Source organism: Camarhynchus parvulus, chromosome 7 (assembly GCF_901933205.1).
Source record: "Camarhynchus parvulus chromosome 7, STF_HiC, whole genome shotgun sequence".
Lineage (NCBI taxonomy): Eukaryota > Metazoa > Chordata > Aves > Passeriformes > Thraupidae > Camarhynchus > Camarhynchus parvulus.
In genome coordinates this window covers 21,119,394-21,140,182 of record NC_044577.1, presented here as the reverse complement: position 1 = coordinate 21,140,182, position 20,789 = coordinate 21,119,394, and the positions used below count along the sequence as shown (strand labels likewise).

The window sequence follows — 20,789 nt, the reverse complement described above, 5'->3', positions numbered from 1 at the left end:
GGAGCTGTTCCTAAGTGTTCTCACAGAGACAGACTGCAGCCACCACTGAGGGGGGAAGTGCTTTATGGCACCAGCTGCCCTCAGGGTAGGTGCTGGAGTATCTGCCCCTAAAATGTAACATAGAGGAGCTGTGGTCCTTTACAATTAGTTTTGTAATAATGTTGATGTTAGTAAAGCTGCAGTGTTTTATCAGATTCAAACGATGATCTAGGTTGTGTTTACCTTTTTCCTAACACTGTAAATGTGCCATTGTAACATGGATCTGCTAACTGTGGACTTGAGGCAAAAGCAGGGAAAAATACCTTTCAGTAAACAAACCTGATATGAAACTCCTAAAATTCTCAAAATTTTAAGTTAGAAAACATTACAGAGAAGAAGGTAGTCATTAATAAATTAGTCAAGCTTTGTCTCAAAACATGAGACTATTACATGTTGTTCAAAAATAAAAAGTGCATGTGATGAATGTCCAAGGCTATGGAAAGTGTTTAAAATATAATGGAAGCATGTGTAGAAAACAATCTGCTAGTGTGTTTTTAAATCATTAGGGAAATGCACCAGTGTATTTTCAGGGTACAGAATAGTAATTATAAGACTGTCTTTTAATCAGAAGTTTGTCTTATGTATGGGGAAAGCTTTTGAGCAAGTATTTGTAAGTGGTGATGGTTAGAGCTTGAAATTCTCAAATCTTGCACAATGGTTTATTATACTGAGAGTAAAACAAAGTCAAGACTTTTTCAAACTTAGCAGATACAAGTTATGTTTTGAAGACTGAACAGTGAAGAAAAAATTGGCTGTGGTGGTTCTGTCTGGAATGGATTTCAAATGTACAAAGACCCAATACTATATTGAAACCAGTTTCTTGGAAAAAAACAAAGTTCATAAATTATTAAAACAGTTTTCAAAAAGAATATGCATATATACATATAAAGTCAGATTAAAAAGAAACAATTGAAAGTTACATTAGCCAAGAAGTGAGATATCTTGAACTATGAAACAGTGTCTTCTGTTGAGTCATCTGGTTTTATTTAAGTGCCAGTATGTGACACATTCTGGCTGAGAACTTAGCTCTGTTCTTTCAACTTCTGGAGACCTAGGCTTGTGTCCTTCTTAATGTCAAAAGTAAAAAAAAAAAAAAAGGAGAAATTAACTGGCTGAATCTGTTCTTAATAGTCTTTGACATTTGTGCATGCAATAAAATGCAATGTTCAACATAATTCTGTGTTAGATAAATCAACCTATGTTCAAAGGATCTCTGAGGGTGAAATAGCAGTAATATGAAAAAAGATAGTCTTGAAGTGGATTTGTAGCATGATGGTCACTGCACTCATCCTCTAGTGTACCTCAAGAAATGAGTAGAGATCTGCAGTTTTTAAAGTCACAATTTCGCTTTTAAAGGTATTATAGTTACCAGTTCAAGGGTGTGTGTAAGTGGTGTCACTTGACAGACAAGTTACAGGCCAGAAACATGGAAATCTTTTCTGGATTCAGACTGCTGAAGATATTATGCAAAGTGCTTGGTTGATAAGAATTCAAAGAATCCAAAGATAGAACCAGAAATCAGGAAACATCTAGTCTTTTCATCCTGAATAATTATCTGAATAGTAAATTTTGAGGATTTTCCTCTTTGTCTGTCTGACTCCTGGAAGTTGGGCCAGTGAAACAGATTTTGAGCTTTGACATTGGTCCATCCAGGAGAAATGTGGCATTCTATAGACAAGAGTGAAAGGGATTTGCATAATCAAGGCAAGTCTGAAAATGCTACAGTGATGTGAGATTAAGCACATGCAGAACAGGCAGACAAAATAATAAAGAGATCACTAGTAGTCAATATACACCTCCTTCTTTCACCATGGTTTTTCCTTACAGGAGTTTCAGACAACTTGCTGTGCTGCCTGGGGCAAAGCATTGCCTTTAGAGAGAATATAGGCATGATTTTTCTATGCTTTATTTGCACAGAGGGAGCAACAGATACTTCCCACACTAAATCTGAACCTACTAAACCTCTATAAGCTTTTTAGCTGTTCTTCCCCATGACGGCAAATTTCTAACAGTAACCAGAAGTGAAGGAAGCTCAAAGGAAGACAATACACTTCCTTTTTTAGATGTGTAACTCAATATGAGGGACTGTATTAACTGAGAGAGTAGATCCAAACTAGTCCCTTAATTTATAAATCATTCTCATTTAATTGAGCAAGCAGAAATGCTTAGCTCCATCTTTCTATTGACACCTTTTAATGCTTTTCTGCCAAATAGTAGAAGGCTGTATGCTTGGGAACTGTGAAGGAGGAGGGGAAAGAAAAAAACATTTTGATGAGCAGGTGCAAGAAGAAAAGATGGAGAAAATAAGCACTGTGAGACCAACTGATGGAAAACAGTGCTTTGAAGTAGCTCAGAAAAATACATAAGGATTTTTATGATACAAGAGAATAAATTAGCAATGTTTTGAAGCAGTGAAGTATGAAAGGAGATGTAATAAAAGCAAAAGATCCAACTACTGAATAATAGAGGTTCTGGAACAAGTAAAGACCTGAAATACTCAGACATGAAGTGCTCCACAGTGCTCAGTTAACCCAGCATGGGATAAAGCATTATTTTCTGTCATAATCTATAACTGTATAATTTATAACTTTTTCTGTGCAGTACCATCATGTGCAGCCCTTGCTCTGCTGTTACTGCTGCAGGAGCTGTGCAGTGCACCTTGTGCTGTGGGACTCTCTGGGCCCCATGCAGAGTCACAGGTGTCACCTGGTTCCTGTCCAGTAAAAACCAATCCCTTTAAGTGTTTTCTGTGTATCAGCGTGGGTAGAAAACACCTCTAGTCAGTGCAGTGACAATAGGGGGAAGCTTCCTGGTAATTCCTTTGAATCCTGGCTGGGAAAGCTGTACCAGCTATTTTCTGGGAAGGTTTCTGCAGAGAATAGATTTTTTAGAACATTCTGACATTGGCTCATTAGCTTTTTTTAAAATTTCCTACTGTCATTTTTAAAAAAATAACCCAAGTGTTCTCAGTGTACAGATTCACAGATAACTCCAGATTAGACAAATAATACGCAGGATATATACTTAGTGGGATGAAAGAGAGTCCTGTCATTTAGGGGCACAGATCAGTTACTCAGGTTTGGGTTTTGTTTTCCCTACACTTGATTCTTGCTCTCTGTTGCCTCTTAATGAGATGAGGTTGTAAAAGCTGTTTCCATTTTGCAATAATGATGTGCCTGTAATGGCACAATTTACAGATTTGATGGTTTGCACCTTGGGAGAATTTTTTGGGTAGTAAAAATTGTAAGCTAAGTGATTTCAGTGGTCTAGGTTTTCACCATCTTGTCTCTTAAGTTTCTTCTTTTTGAAGAGAAGGAGAAATTCAGTGCATTTATTCACTCTAGTTAAAAATGCAGTAGTGCTGTTTGTTTTCCTGGAGAGGTTCACTGTTCTCAGCTGAAATGCTGCTGTTGTAATTAAGGCCCCAGTTTCATTTCTGCCTTAAGCTCCCCTTCTCCACAGTTTTCCTTGTGGTGTAAAGTATTGCAACTGCTTGGGAATTAAATTAGGAATTGATGCAAATTAAAACTTATCTGGTAAAAAAAAAAGGCTCTTTCTAGCCTGGGGCATCTCCTTGGTGCTGCTTGTGAGGGCAGTGAGTGCCAGCCCCTGTGAGCTGCAGGGCCACGAGGCTCCATCAGTGCCGTGGGTCGTGGTGGCACTGAAAGCCTGGTGCAGATTTCCCTTTGGCTGGTGGGGTTGCACTTGCTTGTGTGCATGTGGATTTTAGTGACAGTTTTCTGTGCCTTTTTTGATGTTTGTTGTTTGCCTGTAGCCAGTGAAACAGCTTTTTGGTACTCAACAGTTAAAGATATTTAATAGCTGTTTTAAAATTGAGGAATAGGAAGACTTTGGCTCTGAACAGGGTGTCTTTAAGGACAGGTTTTGTTAAAGTGAACACGGCTGTAGGAGCTGGGGTTTGATTACAGCCTCATGTGTGTCCTGTATGAGTAGACACTGTTGAAGCTTGTGGAAGGTATGGTTTGTTCTTTTAAGAAATCTGGATTTAGTAATCCCTAGTTTTAAAGAGGCTTAAATTTGTAATTCATGATATTGGATGTGGCAAGACAAGCAGAGCAGCTCTGGAGGTGAGCCTGGCACAGGACTGCACACACAGCTCAGGAAAGGCTCTGAAGTCAATGCAGGCAAAAAAAAGTGAGTTGCCAAGTGGGGCTTCTTTTGGTTAGTCGAAGGACCTGAAGAAAGTAAATCCAAAAGACTCATCTGCTCATATTTGGTACCTAAACTCAAGTGCTGAAGGGCTATTAGTGGGGTAAATTTAGTTGTTTGTAAAGACTATGGCTGTTAAGAGAATTCACCTACTCTTAACTATGGGCTTGTATGAGGAACAATGAACTCAGAAATTTGAATCTCTGGGCAGCTGTGGCACAGATTGCTGCAAATCTGGATTAAAATAATGTATCATAACTGCAGTTTTAAGAATCTAGCAAAAAAAGAGGATAATTAAAGCTTGGGAATTGTCCATATTGTCAGATCCAAAAGATATGATTATTTGCCATAGCCCTGGGTTGATGGAAATCATGTCAAGAAAATGCTGGGATAGTTCCCTGAAGCAGATTGTACCTGCAGGGATAAAGTGCCAGATCATAAACAAAGGAATACTTTTTCCCAACCCAACATGTGATTTCTAAGGTCTGTGAAGAGACTTTCAGAAGTGTCCTGTATGGCTGTTTCCTGTTTTATGTAAGCTTTAGTGATGCAAATTTACTTTAAACTTTTACAGAGTTTTCTAATTAGTAAAATTGAATTTATGATCCTTACCTGTACTGATCGTTGAGCTAAGGGCAAGGTCCAATCTGCAAAGGAAGGAGGGGGTTAGGGGAGAGTCCCCATCCACCACTTCTGTGGTGAGTGCAAGCAGGAGGATGATGAATGTTTGTGTCTGAAATCATCCTTTCTTTTCTCTGCTCCTGTGAATTTCCCGTACCATTTCCCCTTGGCTTGTGAGGGATTGTTATTAATGTCAACTGTGTTATACTTGTTAATCCCAGTCTCTGTTTGTCCTGTGCAGTGAGTAATAAAAAAATAGTTTGCATATTTAATATTATTTTAATGTGGATGTACAAGAGCACAAAACATGGATTAAATCTTGTATATGTTGCTTACTATCTTATGTGAATTTCTGTAATGAAAGTTTTATTTTAATAGTTATCATGTTTTCTAATGTGGAAAATGTAATCTCTTACTTGTTCATCTGCTGACCCCAGTAAGAAGTATTTGCCTGCTAATTCTACCCTTTAATGCAGGTTTGACAGGCTGAGAAATACAGGGAGTGTTACTAGACATACATTTTTTCACTCTTTCTAGAGTTTATCAAGAACAGAGGACAGAATTTAGATACATTTTCTATGTACTGAAAGCTGTATTTCTGCTTGTGACATCACCTGGTGGATTGTGTGCAGTTCTGCCTGATGGCAGGGAGGTTTGTCCCAGTGAAACCCTGGCACCCACTGAGGTGTTGTGGATTACTCTGACTGGTGTAGTGGAACAGAATATTTGCTGGGCTGAATTTATGTGAAGGGACTGAGAGTGATCCTCCTTTGTTACCCCAGACCAAGTCTTGATTTTACCTTACTCCCTTAGGCAAGAGGGAGCAGACCTGACCCAGAGCTGTGGTTGCATTTGGGGATGTTCTAAATGGTGGAAATGCCAGTTATGATTCCTTTCTATTTGTGTTTTGCAAGGTGGGAAGGTGCTGTGGGACGCTGTTTGCCACTACCTGCACTCAGCGCTGTTCCAGAGAGCAGCTCCTTGTTTCTCTCTGGGACTTAGGTTTTTAGAATTCTGGCTTTCAAATCTGCTCTTTTGGTATGTCTGTGCCCACATCTTGCATTTGTTTTATGGTTGATGCCTGTACAAGGTGTCATAATATAGATCAGTATATCAGGTTACTGCAGGGTCACTCCCTTTCTGCAGCACTGAGTCCCACTTTGGATTTGTGTGTACAACAATAGCTTAACCACCAGGTCTTAATTTTTACCCTTTTATTAGGTCAGTGGAATTAGCCAGATTTTTAAATGTGAATACTCATTTGCATGCATGCAATGAATTTGAGGGAGTTTGGATGCAAGTGCTGCATGAATGAAATGAGCGCAAGCCCAGAGAAACCGAGGGATACAACAGAGGGGCTGGTGGAGCCACAGCAATCACAAAGCTGCTTCAGTTTTCCTGACTGAGACTGCTCATTAGCCAAGTAGGAGTGCTTGTTGATGGTACCCCAGCTCCTGTTGTGCACTAGGCTTTCTACCCAGTTCTAGCTGGTCATGGAGGATTTCCTGAATTGGTCATGAACAAGTTACTTGGAAGACTCATCAGCTGCTTATTGTGAAACTTTAAGTTCATGTTGCTTCTGATAACTCTGATATAAAACAATTACAGTGATAGAAATACTACTGTAACTGATTAGTTTCACTCATTAATTTTTTTTAAAGAGTAATCTAGATTGTTCTCATTACTTTTTAGAAATAGCAATAATAGTATGAAGGATTTTTTTTTATGCTGGCTGCGCTACTTGAAGTAGGGATAGACAAAAATAATATTCAAGCCAATTTCTGTTTGCCTAGACTGCAGAAAACATTGTGTCCTAGTTTGCAAATATTTTGCTTCTGCACTGAGGATTAAGTTATCACAGTTTGACAGTCAGTAATTGAAGTATTCTTCCATACTGATTTTGAATCACATATTACTAATTTTCTATATTACATATTAATGGCATATTTGGTATTTATTACTCCTATGAATATGAGCCAAATCTATCTGGCATTGCTCATGAACAGTCCTGTTAATTCAGTTTTATAAGTGGAACCAACAGATCTGTTGTTTTTATTATAATTTTCCTATTGGTTATGTCTTTTAGGGTTTTGTCCTTGAAATAAAATCATTGTATCATAAGGCAAATGATAACTTTTTTTCAGTTTCAGCTTGTTGTCTGAAAATGATGCTGTGACTTGCAGGTTTCAAATATCAATAGAAATCACAGCAGTAAAGAAAGACAGAATCTAGCAGCTTTTTTAAACTGCTTTGTTAACAAGGAAGAAGATAATTTAGTGCATATTTCGTCATTTCTATAAATGCGGTGCTCAGGGGTGTGGTTTTGGTGGTGGACTTGGCAGTGCTTGGTGCCCATGATGTTGGATGTCTCCGAAAGATTCTGATTCACTGTTGTCACTCAAGTAGCTTGTTACACAGAAGACCCAGTAAGAGCAAATTACTGCAGTGAGGTGATTCCTTGTTACTGCTCACCTGACTTCAAGAGGTTTCTGATCCTCTGTTTTCCTCCCACGCCGAAAGCATGTACTTGCATGAGGATCATGACTGTCACAGAGCTGCAGCTCTGCTGTGCAACACTGCTCATTTATTACTTAACAGTAGCAGTTGCTGTAAATCAGTTCTGGTACTGATTTTATCAACAGTACAGGATGTTCCTGGCAATGCTTATTCTCAGATTCTAGCTGCAGTCCAGCTCTCTACCAAAGTAGCTTGTTTTCCATGTTCTGTTACTAGTCATATGCACTAATCTGTTGTAAATTCATATCTCACTGAATTTTGTCCTTCTGGAAATTAGTTTTAGGAAGTTGCACACTTCTTAACTAGAATATACTTTCTTGTCTCTGATTTAAAGAAAAAAGTGAACATTTTTAAAGGAAAAAAAGAGGACTGAACAGTAAGAGAGATGAGAAAGCAAAGAAAGGGTAAAGTGGAAGAGTTTCTTGCTGTTCTTCAGTGATTCACCAAAAGTAATTCCTTTAGCTGTACCCCTTGCAGTTCCATCCTCTGGTTCTTTGTAGTACCCGAGTCCAAACATCTCTTCCTTCTCCCCTGTATTTCTCCTTGGGTTTAATTTCCTTGCTTTGTGAAGGAGTAAATAGGCTTTACTGCACTAGATCTTTACACTCTGTTAAAGCAAATAGACTTCAGGTGAAAACTGTCATGTATTGTTTCTGTTTCCTTGCTATAGGAAGTTTAGTACTGGTATCAAAAAGGTATCTCTATTGCTGAATTTAATTTTCTGTGTCAGTGCCCCATTTAATTTGTTTGGATCAGAGCTGTGTTTTCTCTTTAATTAGCATTCTATGGGTGTTATAATCTCATTTTTTTCCAATATTCAAAGAGCGTTAGGACCCTGTGCAGTGATGCTCTTTGCTCTTAGATGGAACACCGTAGCTTGTCTTACAAATATGTTATAGAACTGAACTTCATTTAGACAATGTTCAGGGAACCACTGAGCTGTTCTGCTGGATAATCAGTTTTTCAGTTGACTAGCAGCTTGGCCTCTCTCAGCTCTCACAAAGGACTTTTGGTTCCTTTCAGAAATCTAAAATACATTAGCAGAAAAAGCAGCCATGTATTGCTAGAGAGGCTGCACTTCATCAGAGTTTGTTCATTTGAGATTTGCATTTAAATAAGCAAATAGGATATAGGATTTTTTTAATACAGCACTTGAGCTATGAACATTGAATATACATGTACTTTAAGATGCCTTGTGAATTTTTTGAGTGAAAAAAACAATAGTATGTCTTCAAAAATATATTTAGCCATCTGCACTGAAAGGTTATGAAGAAAATTAATCAGTAACAGTATTGAAAGGCAGGAAGAATAAAATGAGGAAGCTGGGACAGATTAAGAAGTTGTGTATCTCAAGGAGCCTAACCAAGTAGAAAGAGTTAACAAAGGGGCCAGGGTCAAGTCTGCAATTGTATATTCACATTAGGCAGGTTTCATTTGGTTTATTTCTCCTACAGCAAAGATTTCACATTTAGTATTCTATCTTTATGACCTGAGCTAGATCTGCAGATGTAGACTTATGAAGTGGTAAAGTAGATTTTCCTAACACTGGAGTAAAAGTCTTTTATCAGCTTTATTCAGCTTTATCTGTGCTGCTTTCTGTATTTTTTTTTTCTGGGAGATACCATTCCAGCTTCCAATACACCCTGTTTCTAGATATCAGGTTGTATCTTTGGAGGAGTTTTTTGAAAAGTGGACTTGACAACTACAGTAAATGAAGAGGTCTCAGTCTGAATGTGTTTGTGTGTAATTGAATGTTCTTACAGCAGAAATGTAATTTTTTTTGTGTGGCAGTAAGTGATATGCATGAAAACAGCTGGATAATCTCATAACATTTGTTTTCTCAGGGCAAGAAAACTGGTGTTTTGGACTTGATATTTTTGTTTTTCTCCAGATACCCCATCACAAAGGGTGCAGTTTATTCTTGGAACAGAAGATGATGATGAGGAACACATTCCTCATGATCTCTTCACTGAGCTTGATGAGATCTGTTGGCGTGAAGGAGAGGATGCAGAGTGGAGAGAGACAGCAAGGTGAGCATTTTCATAACTTAAAAATTATCTGTAGGTATTGGTTGCTGGTGTATTGAGGAATGATTTCAAAGCTCTGGCAAGCTCAGGGACAGATTTTGGATATAAAGCTTAAATAAAACCATAATTTTAATACTTAGTCTGCTGGTATTACAAGAGCATTCATAGTTTCCCAGAGCCAAATATTTTCATTTGGATTTATGACTATAAGTCAAAGTGAACACTGATGGAAAAAAAAAAGTAAATATACCATATACATTAATTAATTGGGTCAGTTCATATTTTATCTTCTAATTTAAAGAATCTTTCAAACTTCATATTTTGTTGGAATACTCAAGAAAGTGATAAGGGAACCATTATAAAAAGATTGAAGCAAGGAATGAGATTAGTTTTGGAGCAATAGAACTTTTACATATTCTAAGTCTTCATAAACAGCATGAGTATTCAGTGTTGGATTATTTTATTTCTGCAAAATTAGTGGGAAAGACTTTTAGATTGCATTTCTACTGTGAAAAAAATACTGGTACTGAACTTTCAATTGTGTATTTTTTAACTTAAGCATTTAAATGGGAGATAATTTGCTTAGTTTCATTAAGAATTTACATTTTACATCAATCTTTATTTTTCATCTTGAAACCTTAGTTCTTCCTCTCCCTCTCAGTTGTTGATGGTGTTCCTCAATGGTGCCCAAAAGTCTGTGTAATAGATATATATTTGGTAGAATACAAATTGCAGAATTTCTGGAAGGATTTTGTGAGTAACTGTGTATGTGGGCTGTCTGACATGAACATGGCTAGTAGTTTTCTTTCTAGTTTTACTGCAAATTTCTGCTTTCCCAGAGGGCCAAAAAATTGTCTATGACCTTCCCTTCCATTATCTGTTTATAGGCAGCCCAGACAGATGCTAAATATAGATTTTTATGTGTAGAAAATTCTCATATGGGGATTGTGCTGCAAAAGGAAGGCAGTAATGTTCCTAAATAATCTTATTAATATTCAGAGAGAGAAAATCTAATCAAGGTAATCATCTGCAATGTTCTCATACTGATTAGGAATACATAAAACTTCTCTAGGAGGGGTATCAACTTCTGTTGAAATTAAAAAGTAAAAATCACTGTATGTTACATTATTTTTAAGCAGGGAAATAGCAACTTCTTTAGTTCAACTTAAAAAAAAATCCCTTGGCAAATTATTAAAGAATTGTGTTTCTGAAAATTATAACAATTTCTGTCAGCAAGTGGTTCTGATGAAGATAAAATTCAACAGGAGTAGGTGAAATAAATTTCTGTTTCAGTTGTTCTGTTTATATGTACAGCCTTCTCAATTTTTGTTTGTGAAATGAAGAATTAAAAATGCTTAATAGAAACGAGATTCTTGAAAAAAGGCAGGACAAAACCAGCCAATAAAACTACATTTTTGGAGCTCACAAAATACAAGAGTGACATAATACAAGAGTGACATAATAGGTGATAGTAAAATTTTCATTAATTTAGCAGTAAGATAGATAGAAAAGAAGAGTGGGGCCGCTGTGTGGAAAGAACTGGCCAAGATAAATGGTCTTTTCCAGTTTGGATCCCCAGATTTCAGACTGCATTTGGCATGGGGTGACTGGTTAGAAAACGAGGAGATGGCAAGGAAGTTACCAAATTCAAAATGAAGATAAGACTCAAAGTGCTTCTCTGTGCAAATAAGAGGGTGCAATAATTTCCATCCCAGAAAGGTAAAAGAACATGTATTTAATGGGTAGGGCAATTCCTGTCTCTCTGAGTCTGTCAGGTGTGCTGTGCTAATCCAAACACAGCAATACTATTAAAGGAAGGATAAAAATGGTTGGGGCAAACAGAGCCTTTATAGTCCAATTTCAGAGCCATACAATGCTTGAAGGAAAGAAAAATTATAGACTTGGAGATAAGTGGAAAATTGGATAAAATGCAATACAATGGTATGTCATGTCAGACTAAGTTAATAATGCTCTTTAATCAGGTAATTGGTTTTTGTTTTTCTGACAAAGGAAAAACAGTGAATCTAAATTTTTCAAAGTAAAGCATTTGATATGGTGATAGGGCAGTGGGAATGTATTACTTAAACTGCATTCTAATGTAAAAATTGTATTAGCAGGTCAGGAACTATTTGAAGAGGTGCAGCAGGCCATGCTGAGAGATTATACTATTAGTGTGAAAGGTAGTGACAGCTAACTTCTGAAGAATGAGGCTTAGTAAATAGATTTATTATTGAATTAAAAATGGGATTATAATAAGGAAACTTGCTGATAATAAGAAATTAGGAGGTATTACTCCTCTAGAAATAGATAAAGGTATCATACACAAAGAACCAAGTGGCTTTGAGTAGAGTAATAGAAATGGGATGGTGTTTAATATGCAAGATCATGTGCTTAGAAACTAATACAGCAGGTCACTTTAAATACCTGTGGTTGATTCAGGACTTCAAAATTACTGATATGACTAAAAGCATGATATGGAGAAGATACAGCCTGAACTTGTTGCTGTTCCAGGGTTATTGTATGTTTTTCATCTGTGTGCAAAATGTCACTTGGAAATATTTGTAAATCTTACTGTTTGGCTTTGGATGTAGTTTCAGGTAGAGATTAATTACATTTAATGAGAGTGGTAGCACTAAGTGGATATGCATTCATTTCACCAAGCTCTGCACTTGGTGCACCTGGACTGAAGTGTTGGATTGGCTCTGAAGTACATCTGTATCTTGGTATTTTCAGTTTGATTGAAAGTGCACTGGACTTTTCTGTTCCAGGATCTGATTTAGACTGTCCCATCCATGGAATTAGTTAGTGAGCAGTATGGAATGAATAGCTTGGTTATGTTGATATAGGGATAATTTTTTTTTTCTCCATCAATTGATTTCAAGCCAGAAGAAACACATACCTTTTAAAATCAATAGTCATTCTTACAATGTTTGTATGTGGCCCAGCTGTACAGCTGTGCATTCTCTATGGAGGTGATGCATAGTTTCTGCTCTGGAAAAAAAAATTCTTGTAAGTTTGTGGAGAAACGTGCTGAAGTGTAACAGTTGGATTTATTTTATACACCCAAATAGTGTAGCTGCAAGTTGCAGGTGTTGGGAAAACAATTCATGTGTCATGGGTGGAAAGTGATACCTGATTTGTACCAAGTTTTACCCAGACTTCTGGGACTCATCTGCTAGTATCAACCAAAACTATCTGGAGAAAATCACTATCTTTATGGAGCAGAAGAAATTATGTAGTAAGGAAGAAAATAGAAAGAGCCTTTGAACCAGGAGGAAAGTGCTTAAGCTTAAATTTCAATGCACAGTTAGGAAAATAAACTCATATCCATAGTTTAGAAAGTAAATTGTTAATAGTGACTAGAAAATGGATAGGTTAGGGAAAGTTAGGAAGTATAATGCATTTTGCCTGGATCAAAACTTTCTTCCAAAGAAAGTGGGTCACAAGAAACATGTTTCTCACTGCTGCTTTGTTCCTGACATGCTTGTATTCTTTGGTTGGTTTTCAAATCAGTGTGGGCAGGCACAAGCTCATGTGGAAATTCATACAGATTGAAATATTACATTAAAACCATTAACTGTTGAGTGGGTTGTGAGTACATTCTCCATCTCTCTGCTGCAGACATACCACACTACAAAAGAGATAAAATACAGTCACCCACTTCATATTCTGCAGAAAATGCAGTAACTGTGTCTAAAATGAAGCTTGTGTGCTCTTTTATTGGTGCCTGAGAAAGTGATGAAGATGGTGTTAGAAGCTAGGACATGTGCATAAAGTGTGTGTACCCACCCTAGCCTGAGTTATATTTTCCCTGTAGTAACATGTCTTGCTGAAATTCTTGTTGGCATATTTTTTCTAGCAAGCACTCTATCAGAGGAACTAAACTGTGTTATCAATAGACATGTGCCAGTCCGTAGCAGTAAAAGAAAGCTGTAAGGATGAAAGTGCTCTTCCATACAATCAGACACAACAGATAGCTCCAGATATGTTCCAGTCAGAGGGGATGTGTGTGACATCAGCTCAGTAGGGGCCGATGGAGTTTCCCAAGAAACTAAGAAAGGCTTTTGTCTGTCAATCATACCAATTTAAGGGGTTAAATTGCAAAAGTAAATATATTTAAATTTGTCTTTGAGACACTAAAAGGAGTACTGAATTGGCCAACTGGGATCTATGCCTGAGTTTGTATTTCAAAGCCATTTCTGTCATGGAGCCTTGCTCATGAATTCAGAGGATTGATCAAATGGTATTATGATTTTTAAAACTACTGAACACTTAGAATTGAAAGACTCTGCATAAGATTAGAGTTGTTTTATGTTTACTGCTACTGTTTCTCATTTGATATGTTAAATAAGGATTATCTGACATAACAGGAATATTTCTGAAAAGACAAAAGGTGATAAACAGTATCATGATGTTCCCTTGATGAAATTAGTAAACTTATGATATGCTTATTAAAATCAGAATAGAAATTTATTCCAAAAGTAGAATGCTCTCAGCTGGACATGATTTAATTCCATGTCCTGGCTTGTTGGCTCATTGAGTAACAATATATGATAATGTGTTTAAACACCTAAGTTTCAGCAATAGTAGGAAATGGGGTGCAACCCATACAATTCCAGTTCATGGAAATGCAGAGGATCACAATGGCAAGTAAAATTATTTGAGCAATAGTTTCCTATGGATTTTTATGCACCAATGCCTAAGCTTTAATGTCTGACACTGTAAAATCTAATTAAAGCTGTTTTCATGATTTAGACTTCTCTGTGTCCCTAGTATGTTACAAGCTGTGATAATAAGCCTGCCTCTGTCCAGTCACCTTTCTTAGACTTTTAAGAACATGCTTGTCTCTTATTGCTCTTTTAAAATCTATTTACAACTGCTCAGTAGATTTAAATTAGGAAATGTCAAGGATAGACTGCAGCAGCATAATCAGATAAGCAATGTTGAAGACTGACTTACATGAACAAAAGGTAATGACAGTATGAGGTTTCTGATGATATTTTGTCAAACTCTGTGCTTGGATCATTGTTTTTAGAATATATGGAGCGTGGTTTTAAATTTTTTTTCTGGATCAGCATAAAAGATATAACAAGCTAAGCACAGAAATAATAAGATATGTAATAACATTGATAATAATTCATAATAACATAAATAATTAAGTATACTCAAGCATAAAGATCTTATAAAGCTCCTAGATTAGAAAACATACACAAAAATGGAGGTATGAGAAGAGAAAAATGTAGGTATTTTGCAGAGTCTTGGGAGACAATGATTTAAACAGGACAATAAGTGCACCGTATTTGTGATGCTGTGGATACAAATAGGTACCGCACATTTTTCAGCTTGGAAACACGAGTGCCATGAGTAAGATAGGAGCAGCCTCTTCTTAGGGAGTTCAAGTGTGAGTGCAAAATGAAAAAAAAATTAAGAACTATTTTTTCGTCTCACATGCTTCTTCCCCGAGTTGTTGTAGGCCTCCCTTTAAAAGTATAGCTTTGAATTTGATAGGGAGAAGTGTGTTAAATCGTGTTTGGTGTCCCTTTGGACATGGTTTTGGAAATTTATTTGGAAAATCTCATTTGCATATGCAAATTCAATTTCATGGTTTGGCTTTGTGGACGCAAATTTTTGTGCTGTGTCCTCCTTGCTGCTTCTCTGGAGGAATACAAAGGTGAAGGGGATGGGCTGGGAAGAGAAAACAGAATAGAGCAAAGGGAGGGGGGAACAGGTCTGATGAAGAGGAAAGAGTTCTCATGGGCAAAGACAAAGTACACAAACTGGCCAGTTTCCTCACAGAGGAAATGGAACAAAAATGTTTAGATACAGTGAAGAGAAGAGGGCTACACAGAGGAGACTGGAGATTTTGAAGGACCCAAGGAGTTGAGGCAAATTGTCTCGATAAATAACGAGAGAATGATTTGAAGGCAGCTGGGACTGTTCCATCAGGATGGGAGCAGGTATGCTGATGATGAGCGAGTCAGTAAAATGATGGCTGCTTGCAGGATGGCAGCAAAAGGGGAAGAACTTGGTACACAAGGACTGAAAGGAGAAAAGTCTAAAATGTGGGTACATGGGTACACTTGGGTATTTTACACATAGGAGCAGAGCTGGATGTGTGGCCCAGGAACAAAAGAGGACAGCTGTGATAGCTGCTTTGCTGGGCTCTGAGGCTTGGTGAAACTGGAAATTCCTCAGCCTTAAAGGTCTTCAGGCTTTACATTTATCTGCTGCCTGGAAATGTGTGAGGATGCTGCCCAGGTGTGAGGCTCTGCTTGGCTTCTCTGCTGCCATGTCCGTGTAAAACAGCTGAGAGCTGTAGAGTCAAGCAGTACAGGCTTGTGCTGTGTCTGCAGCTGTTCAGATCTTGCTAGGCTGGCAGGTTGCAGGGCTTCACACAGCAACACCCCTGTGTGACTTCTCAGATGTTTGTTTGTTTAATATTCTTTTAACATTGTAAGTGCAATATTTATCAGTAGAGAATTCAGTCTCAAGCAAGTTCATCTGGCTGGATGGTAACAAAAGGCTTGAGATCCTTTCATACCAGTTTCTTATATCCTTTTACATTTTTGAGGTTTCTCCAGACTCCTTTTCATACAACTTGTTATTCTGTCACAGAAATATCATTGTAGGCCAAAGAATTAGTCAAAGTTCTTGTAGAGTACAAAGATAATTGCTTAATATATTTATCTCTTCATCTCTGTGGTCAGAACTTAACCTCAAAAATGATATAATGCAGCATTATTAAAGAAGTAGGCAATGGAAGTTTCTCATATTTCCTAAAAAGGAAGAATTAAGTGGAATCTAAAGACATGCTTAACGTCTTTGTTTGTACTTTCAGCATTCATAGAAATAATTAATTTTTCATTTCTTATGCACAATGGAGTTATAAAATTGATTGTTTGTATAGGTGGTTGAAGTTTGAAGAAGATGTAGAGGATGGTGGAGAGAGGTGGAGCAAGCCCTATGTTGCCACACTGTCACTTCATAGCTTGTTTGAGCTGAGGAGCTGCATCCTGAATGGCACAGTTCTTTTGGACATGAGAGCTAACTCCATAGAAGAAATTGCAGGTATGTATCGATGTTTCATTTATTGGTTATAAAAATTACCTAATAAAAACGAAATGCTTACCAAGAAAGTTGTTGCATAATAATCAGTTCCGTTTAGAAACTTCTCGGAAGTGTTTTTCTCAATTTACTAGAAAAGAAACTCATGTCTGGCACAGTTAATAAATATTCTATTTATATTTTTTATGTGGAATCTGTTGCTTTAAGAATCAATTTTTGAATAAAGAAGAGAATTAAAATGGAAGAAAGAGGATAGTTTGGTTAGATTTAATTAGAGCTGGCATGTTCTCTGCTCCTGCCATGCTGCCTCAAGTGAATGAGGCGTGTGTTAACTTTCACAAACTTAATCTACTACTATGCTCATTGTAGGCAATCTAGTTTAAAAAAACCCCAAAACATAGGGAAGTATGTATTGCAATTAAGTTACATGAAAACAGATATGTCTCTGTGTTGAGAATGAAATCAGGAGTAATGATAGAGTGTATGTTTTTAAAAGAAATTTTAGGTACATTAACTTAAGATAAAGTTGAGTGCATGTTTTTCCAATAGAAGTTAATTTGGTAGTTGCAGTTCTAGAGCTTGTGTGAGCTTCTGAGCAAGACAGAACATAATGGATGAGTCTTCTCTCCCAAAAGTGAGATTGAGACTAAATGCCATTTTCTGCTTTCTTGGTGTTTTCCTCAAAGACTGTAACTAGTCTAGGAAATATACAAAGGACAAAGCAATAACATTTTCTAACGCTCAAGATTATAAAGAAAACTGCTTTGTGAATGATATATAAATCTATGTAAGTCCCATATAAAATTAATTTTACTTATTTTAATTGTAGGAGAGATATTGTTTGGTGGGCTGTATTTAACAGTGGAATTAACGTTGGCTCAGATTGTGGTAGCTGCTTTTTGTATTTACTTTTCCCAAATTGTTTATGTCAAACTGATGCAAGATATTATTAATATAAATCTGCAGAAATTTGTGTGGGTTTCTACTCTGTGCTGAGATCCGATTCTTCCATGACTCATAGTCTGAATTAGATCTTCAAAATTTGTCGTCATAAAAGATAAGCATGAAGAATAAAAAGCAGCTCATTTGAAAGAACAAAGGTGTCGATCAGTATGTTGCTCTATTATTTATTTATACATAATTAAGGAGTACTTTGGTCAGGTGCTTAACGTTCTTGCATCATTTTTTTGCTTAAATAGTACACTGGGTTTTTCAATCTTGAGCTTTACATTCTTAATCCAGAAATCACTCAACTTAGTCTATAATCAGCTAAGAAAGCCCTTCCAGAATTGTTTCTTTTAGTAGGTAAAAAAAGTAAGGATGAATGCAAAAAAACCCCAACTTCAGGGAATATCCTTTTTTTCCCTGTTTTTGAAAGATACAGTATATTTTCCAATATAGTGGGACCCCAATTAATTGCTGATTATAATCTCAACCTTAGTTGTAGTGATTTTGTTTCAGTTAAGGTGGCCAAGGATTTGAGCATTTGTAATGCTAATGTTGAAACTCACCACAGATGTAAGTTGTTCTTCAGCAGAGAATTTGGGGAGTTACCCTCACGCTATTTAAGTCAGCCCTAGTTGTGGCTTATCCTGGTTTGTTGATTAGGAAAACCTGTTCTGAGAAGAGGCTTTAGGATGACTTTCATTAAATGGAATGTACCATTTTCATTTAAAAAGTGTCTGTTGTTGTGGCAGATTTGAATGCATTTTATTTGTTGTATTATTTGCTTGAAGTGATAGGCATCCCTTTCTGATAAGGTGACCTGACACATGATAAGGTTGGCATGAGTTGTGCTTGGTCTTAGAGAGAAGATTATATTTTTCCTCCTTTGCAGATTCAATAAGCAATGAACTATTCTTTTTTAAAAAAGCTTTGCAGCAGGTGCTTCAGGCAAGTGAATAATTCTGTAAATTACTCGCATTCTGTCAGGTTTCTTTGAAGAGATTTTTTTTCTGTTTTCTCCAGAAATAAAGTCGCTACTCTGGTTGCTTTTCTCTGTTGTTATTATTTGTGCAATTATTTTCTCTGTTATTTTTATTTTCTTTGTTAATATTATTTGCAGCAATGCTATTTAACTTTTCTTCATTCAAGTCCCTTTGTGATTTGTTACTTTACTGCTATGTGTGTAATTCTGGTCTCCAGTGATTTGACAATGTTACCGAGCGTGTGGCACACGGTAGGCAGCACTGCAAGAGGGAAAGACTGATAGTAGTGGTAATAAGCACGCCACCAGGGCCTGTGTGCTGGGTATCTTAGAAATGTGACAATTCCAAATAATATGACAGGGAGCTCTTTTTACTTAAAAGTGACTACTGGACCTGAAGATTTGGCAGGACTGGTACCTCTCAATGTGTTTTTTTTGCATCATGGAAGTGATACCACACTCAGGAAATCCTTTGTTGTCTGTTCCAGTCAGTTGCTACTCCCTGTTAGTAGTTAGAATCCTGCTTATCTTGTGCTGTAGAAGGCAAATGCTCTTTTCACCAGGAACTGTTATGTATTCCATTTGTATCTGACAGTCCTGACACTTTAGAATTTGAAGAAATGACTGCTTTCTCCTGTTGGCTTCAATTTGTTTTTCAATATTCAGCTCTTACTATTTGGCTTGCCAGTCATGCTCATGCCAGGCTTGTCCAGCAGTCCTGGTGATCACTTTTGGTTTTGTCTCCCTGTTACTGTGTATGCCACCTTTAGGAGAGTTTGTGAAAACAGGTTATGCCCTGCGGCTTAAGGGGTACTCCTGAATTAAATTTGATTCTTATGCTTCTCATGCATAGTTTAATGTTTTGGTTTTTTAATGCAATCTATTGATAATTTTACTGCATTGCTATAATGCATCATCTTTTGAGAACAAATACGTTATTTGTGCACATGTACTTTCCTCTTGCCTTTGTTAGCAAGAAATGTGTGCTGTGTATTTATTGGTGATGTCTTGCTATCTGGGCTATATTCCAATATCAAATTACATTGCTATTAATGCAGAGCCAGCCTTCATGTCCTTGAAAGAGATGTACTTAAACTGTATTGCTAAATTGAGACTAAGAATTCCTATTTGTTTTAGTCAAGGCTTTTAATCTATAAACACTTATTCACTAATGCATTAAACTCTTAGCACTTAGCCCTTGAGAATTTCTATTATTGAAGTCTGTATTTTAAAACATTAATGGGCTTGTGGTAAAATGCACAGATGAAAGCCACCTTTTGTAGTGTTTGCATGGTTTCCAGAACCATGTATTTTGTATTTTATCTCTAGAAGCAATGACAGTTCTGCATAAAAATATTTTGGTACTGTTTATGTGGTGAAAATTTTAAAATCATTCTTTATTCCAGCACGTCCATTCTCTAGTAGGTCTTTCTCATTCCAGCTGTCATATTTAAAAATTACTTCATCTACAAGATTGTATATTTCTTTGGACAGGGACACAATTCTCCTTGTTGCAAAAGAGTTTATTCATACCTATGATGCTGAATTCACAGACAGTATCTTATTATAATAGAGACTTCTGAGATGAATTTCCAACACTGTCATCATACATCAGAACAGCATGTTTGTTCCTGAATTTCTCAAATTGCTCTTAATTTTTGTAAGATGGATTTTGCTTCTCTTGCAAAGAGCTCAGTTCCTCTGCTGAACTTTATCCTGTTTAAAAATGCATTTTTTATTACACATATTTTGGGGGAGTTATTACTGTTTCTAATATGTGATGTTATTTTTTTATATGTCTTTGCAGTGACTCCTGTATCAGTAAGTTAGCACTCCATGCACAAGGAATTCCTCTGAACATTATGTAGTAATATTTTATCGATCACTTCTGTATAGAACATATGCTAAAAGGAAGTCTGAAAAATCTATGTAATCAAAACAGTTTATTTTGGAACTTGTCTCTTGAGGATGTATTTGCCAGAATCTGGCGGTACCATTAGAGAGCAGCTTCACTGTGTTGTTCAAGTTGGCAGATGAAAATGTTCTCTTTTGATATTTTCATTTAGTTCCTTTGAAACCATGTAGATTCTCAGATTACCATCTGGTTTTTTGATTATAACCACTGAATGAACCCAAAAGGTTCCTCTATTTAACATATGATGCCATTTTCTGTTGTTTGGTTCAAAAACTATTCAGTCCAGCCTTTAATGGCAATACTTTCTTTACAGCATGAGCCACAGAACTTGCACATTCTTGTAGTTGTGCAGAGTGTTCTGTGAACAAATGTCAAACCTTGTCAAATACAAACTGTGGCCTCACAGTGGAGCTTTGGTGACTTGCACATATTTGAAATATTCCCATTTATTTTAAATGGTTTAATTATCATAATGGTTTCTTTTTAAAATTAAGTTTGAAATCTACCC

At 36.7% G+C, this 20,789-nt stretch overlaps 1 protein-coding gene across 1 annotated transcript in view; it reads left to right on the top strand.

The window, feature by feature from the left end:
- SLC4A10 (solute carrier family 4 member 10) overlaps positions 1-20,789 on the top strand; it is a 146,745-nt gene that overhangs the window by 67,234 nt on the left and 58,722 nt on the right. The window contains 2 exon segments of the mRNA XM_030952747.1: positions 9,239-9,377; positions 16,282-16,442. Coding sequence (XP_030808607.1) covers positions 9,239-9,377; positions 16,282-16,442 — 300 coding nt within the window.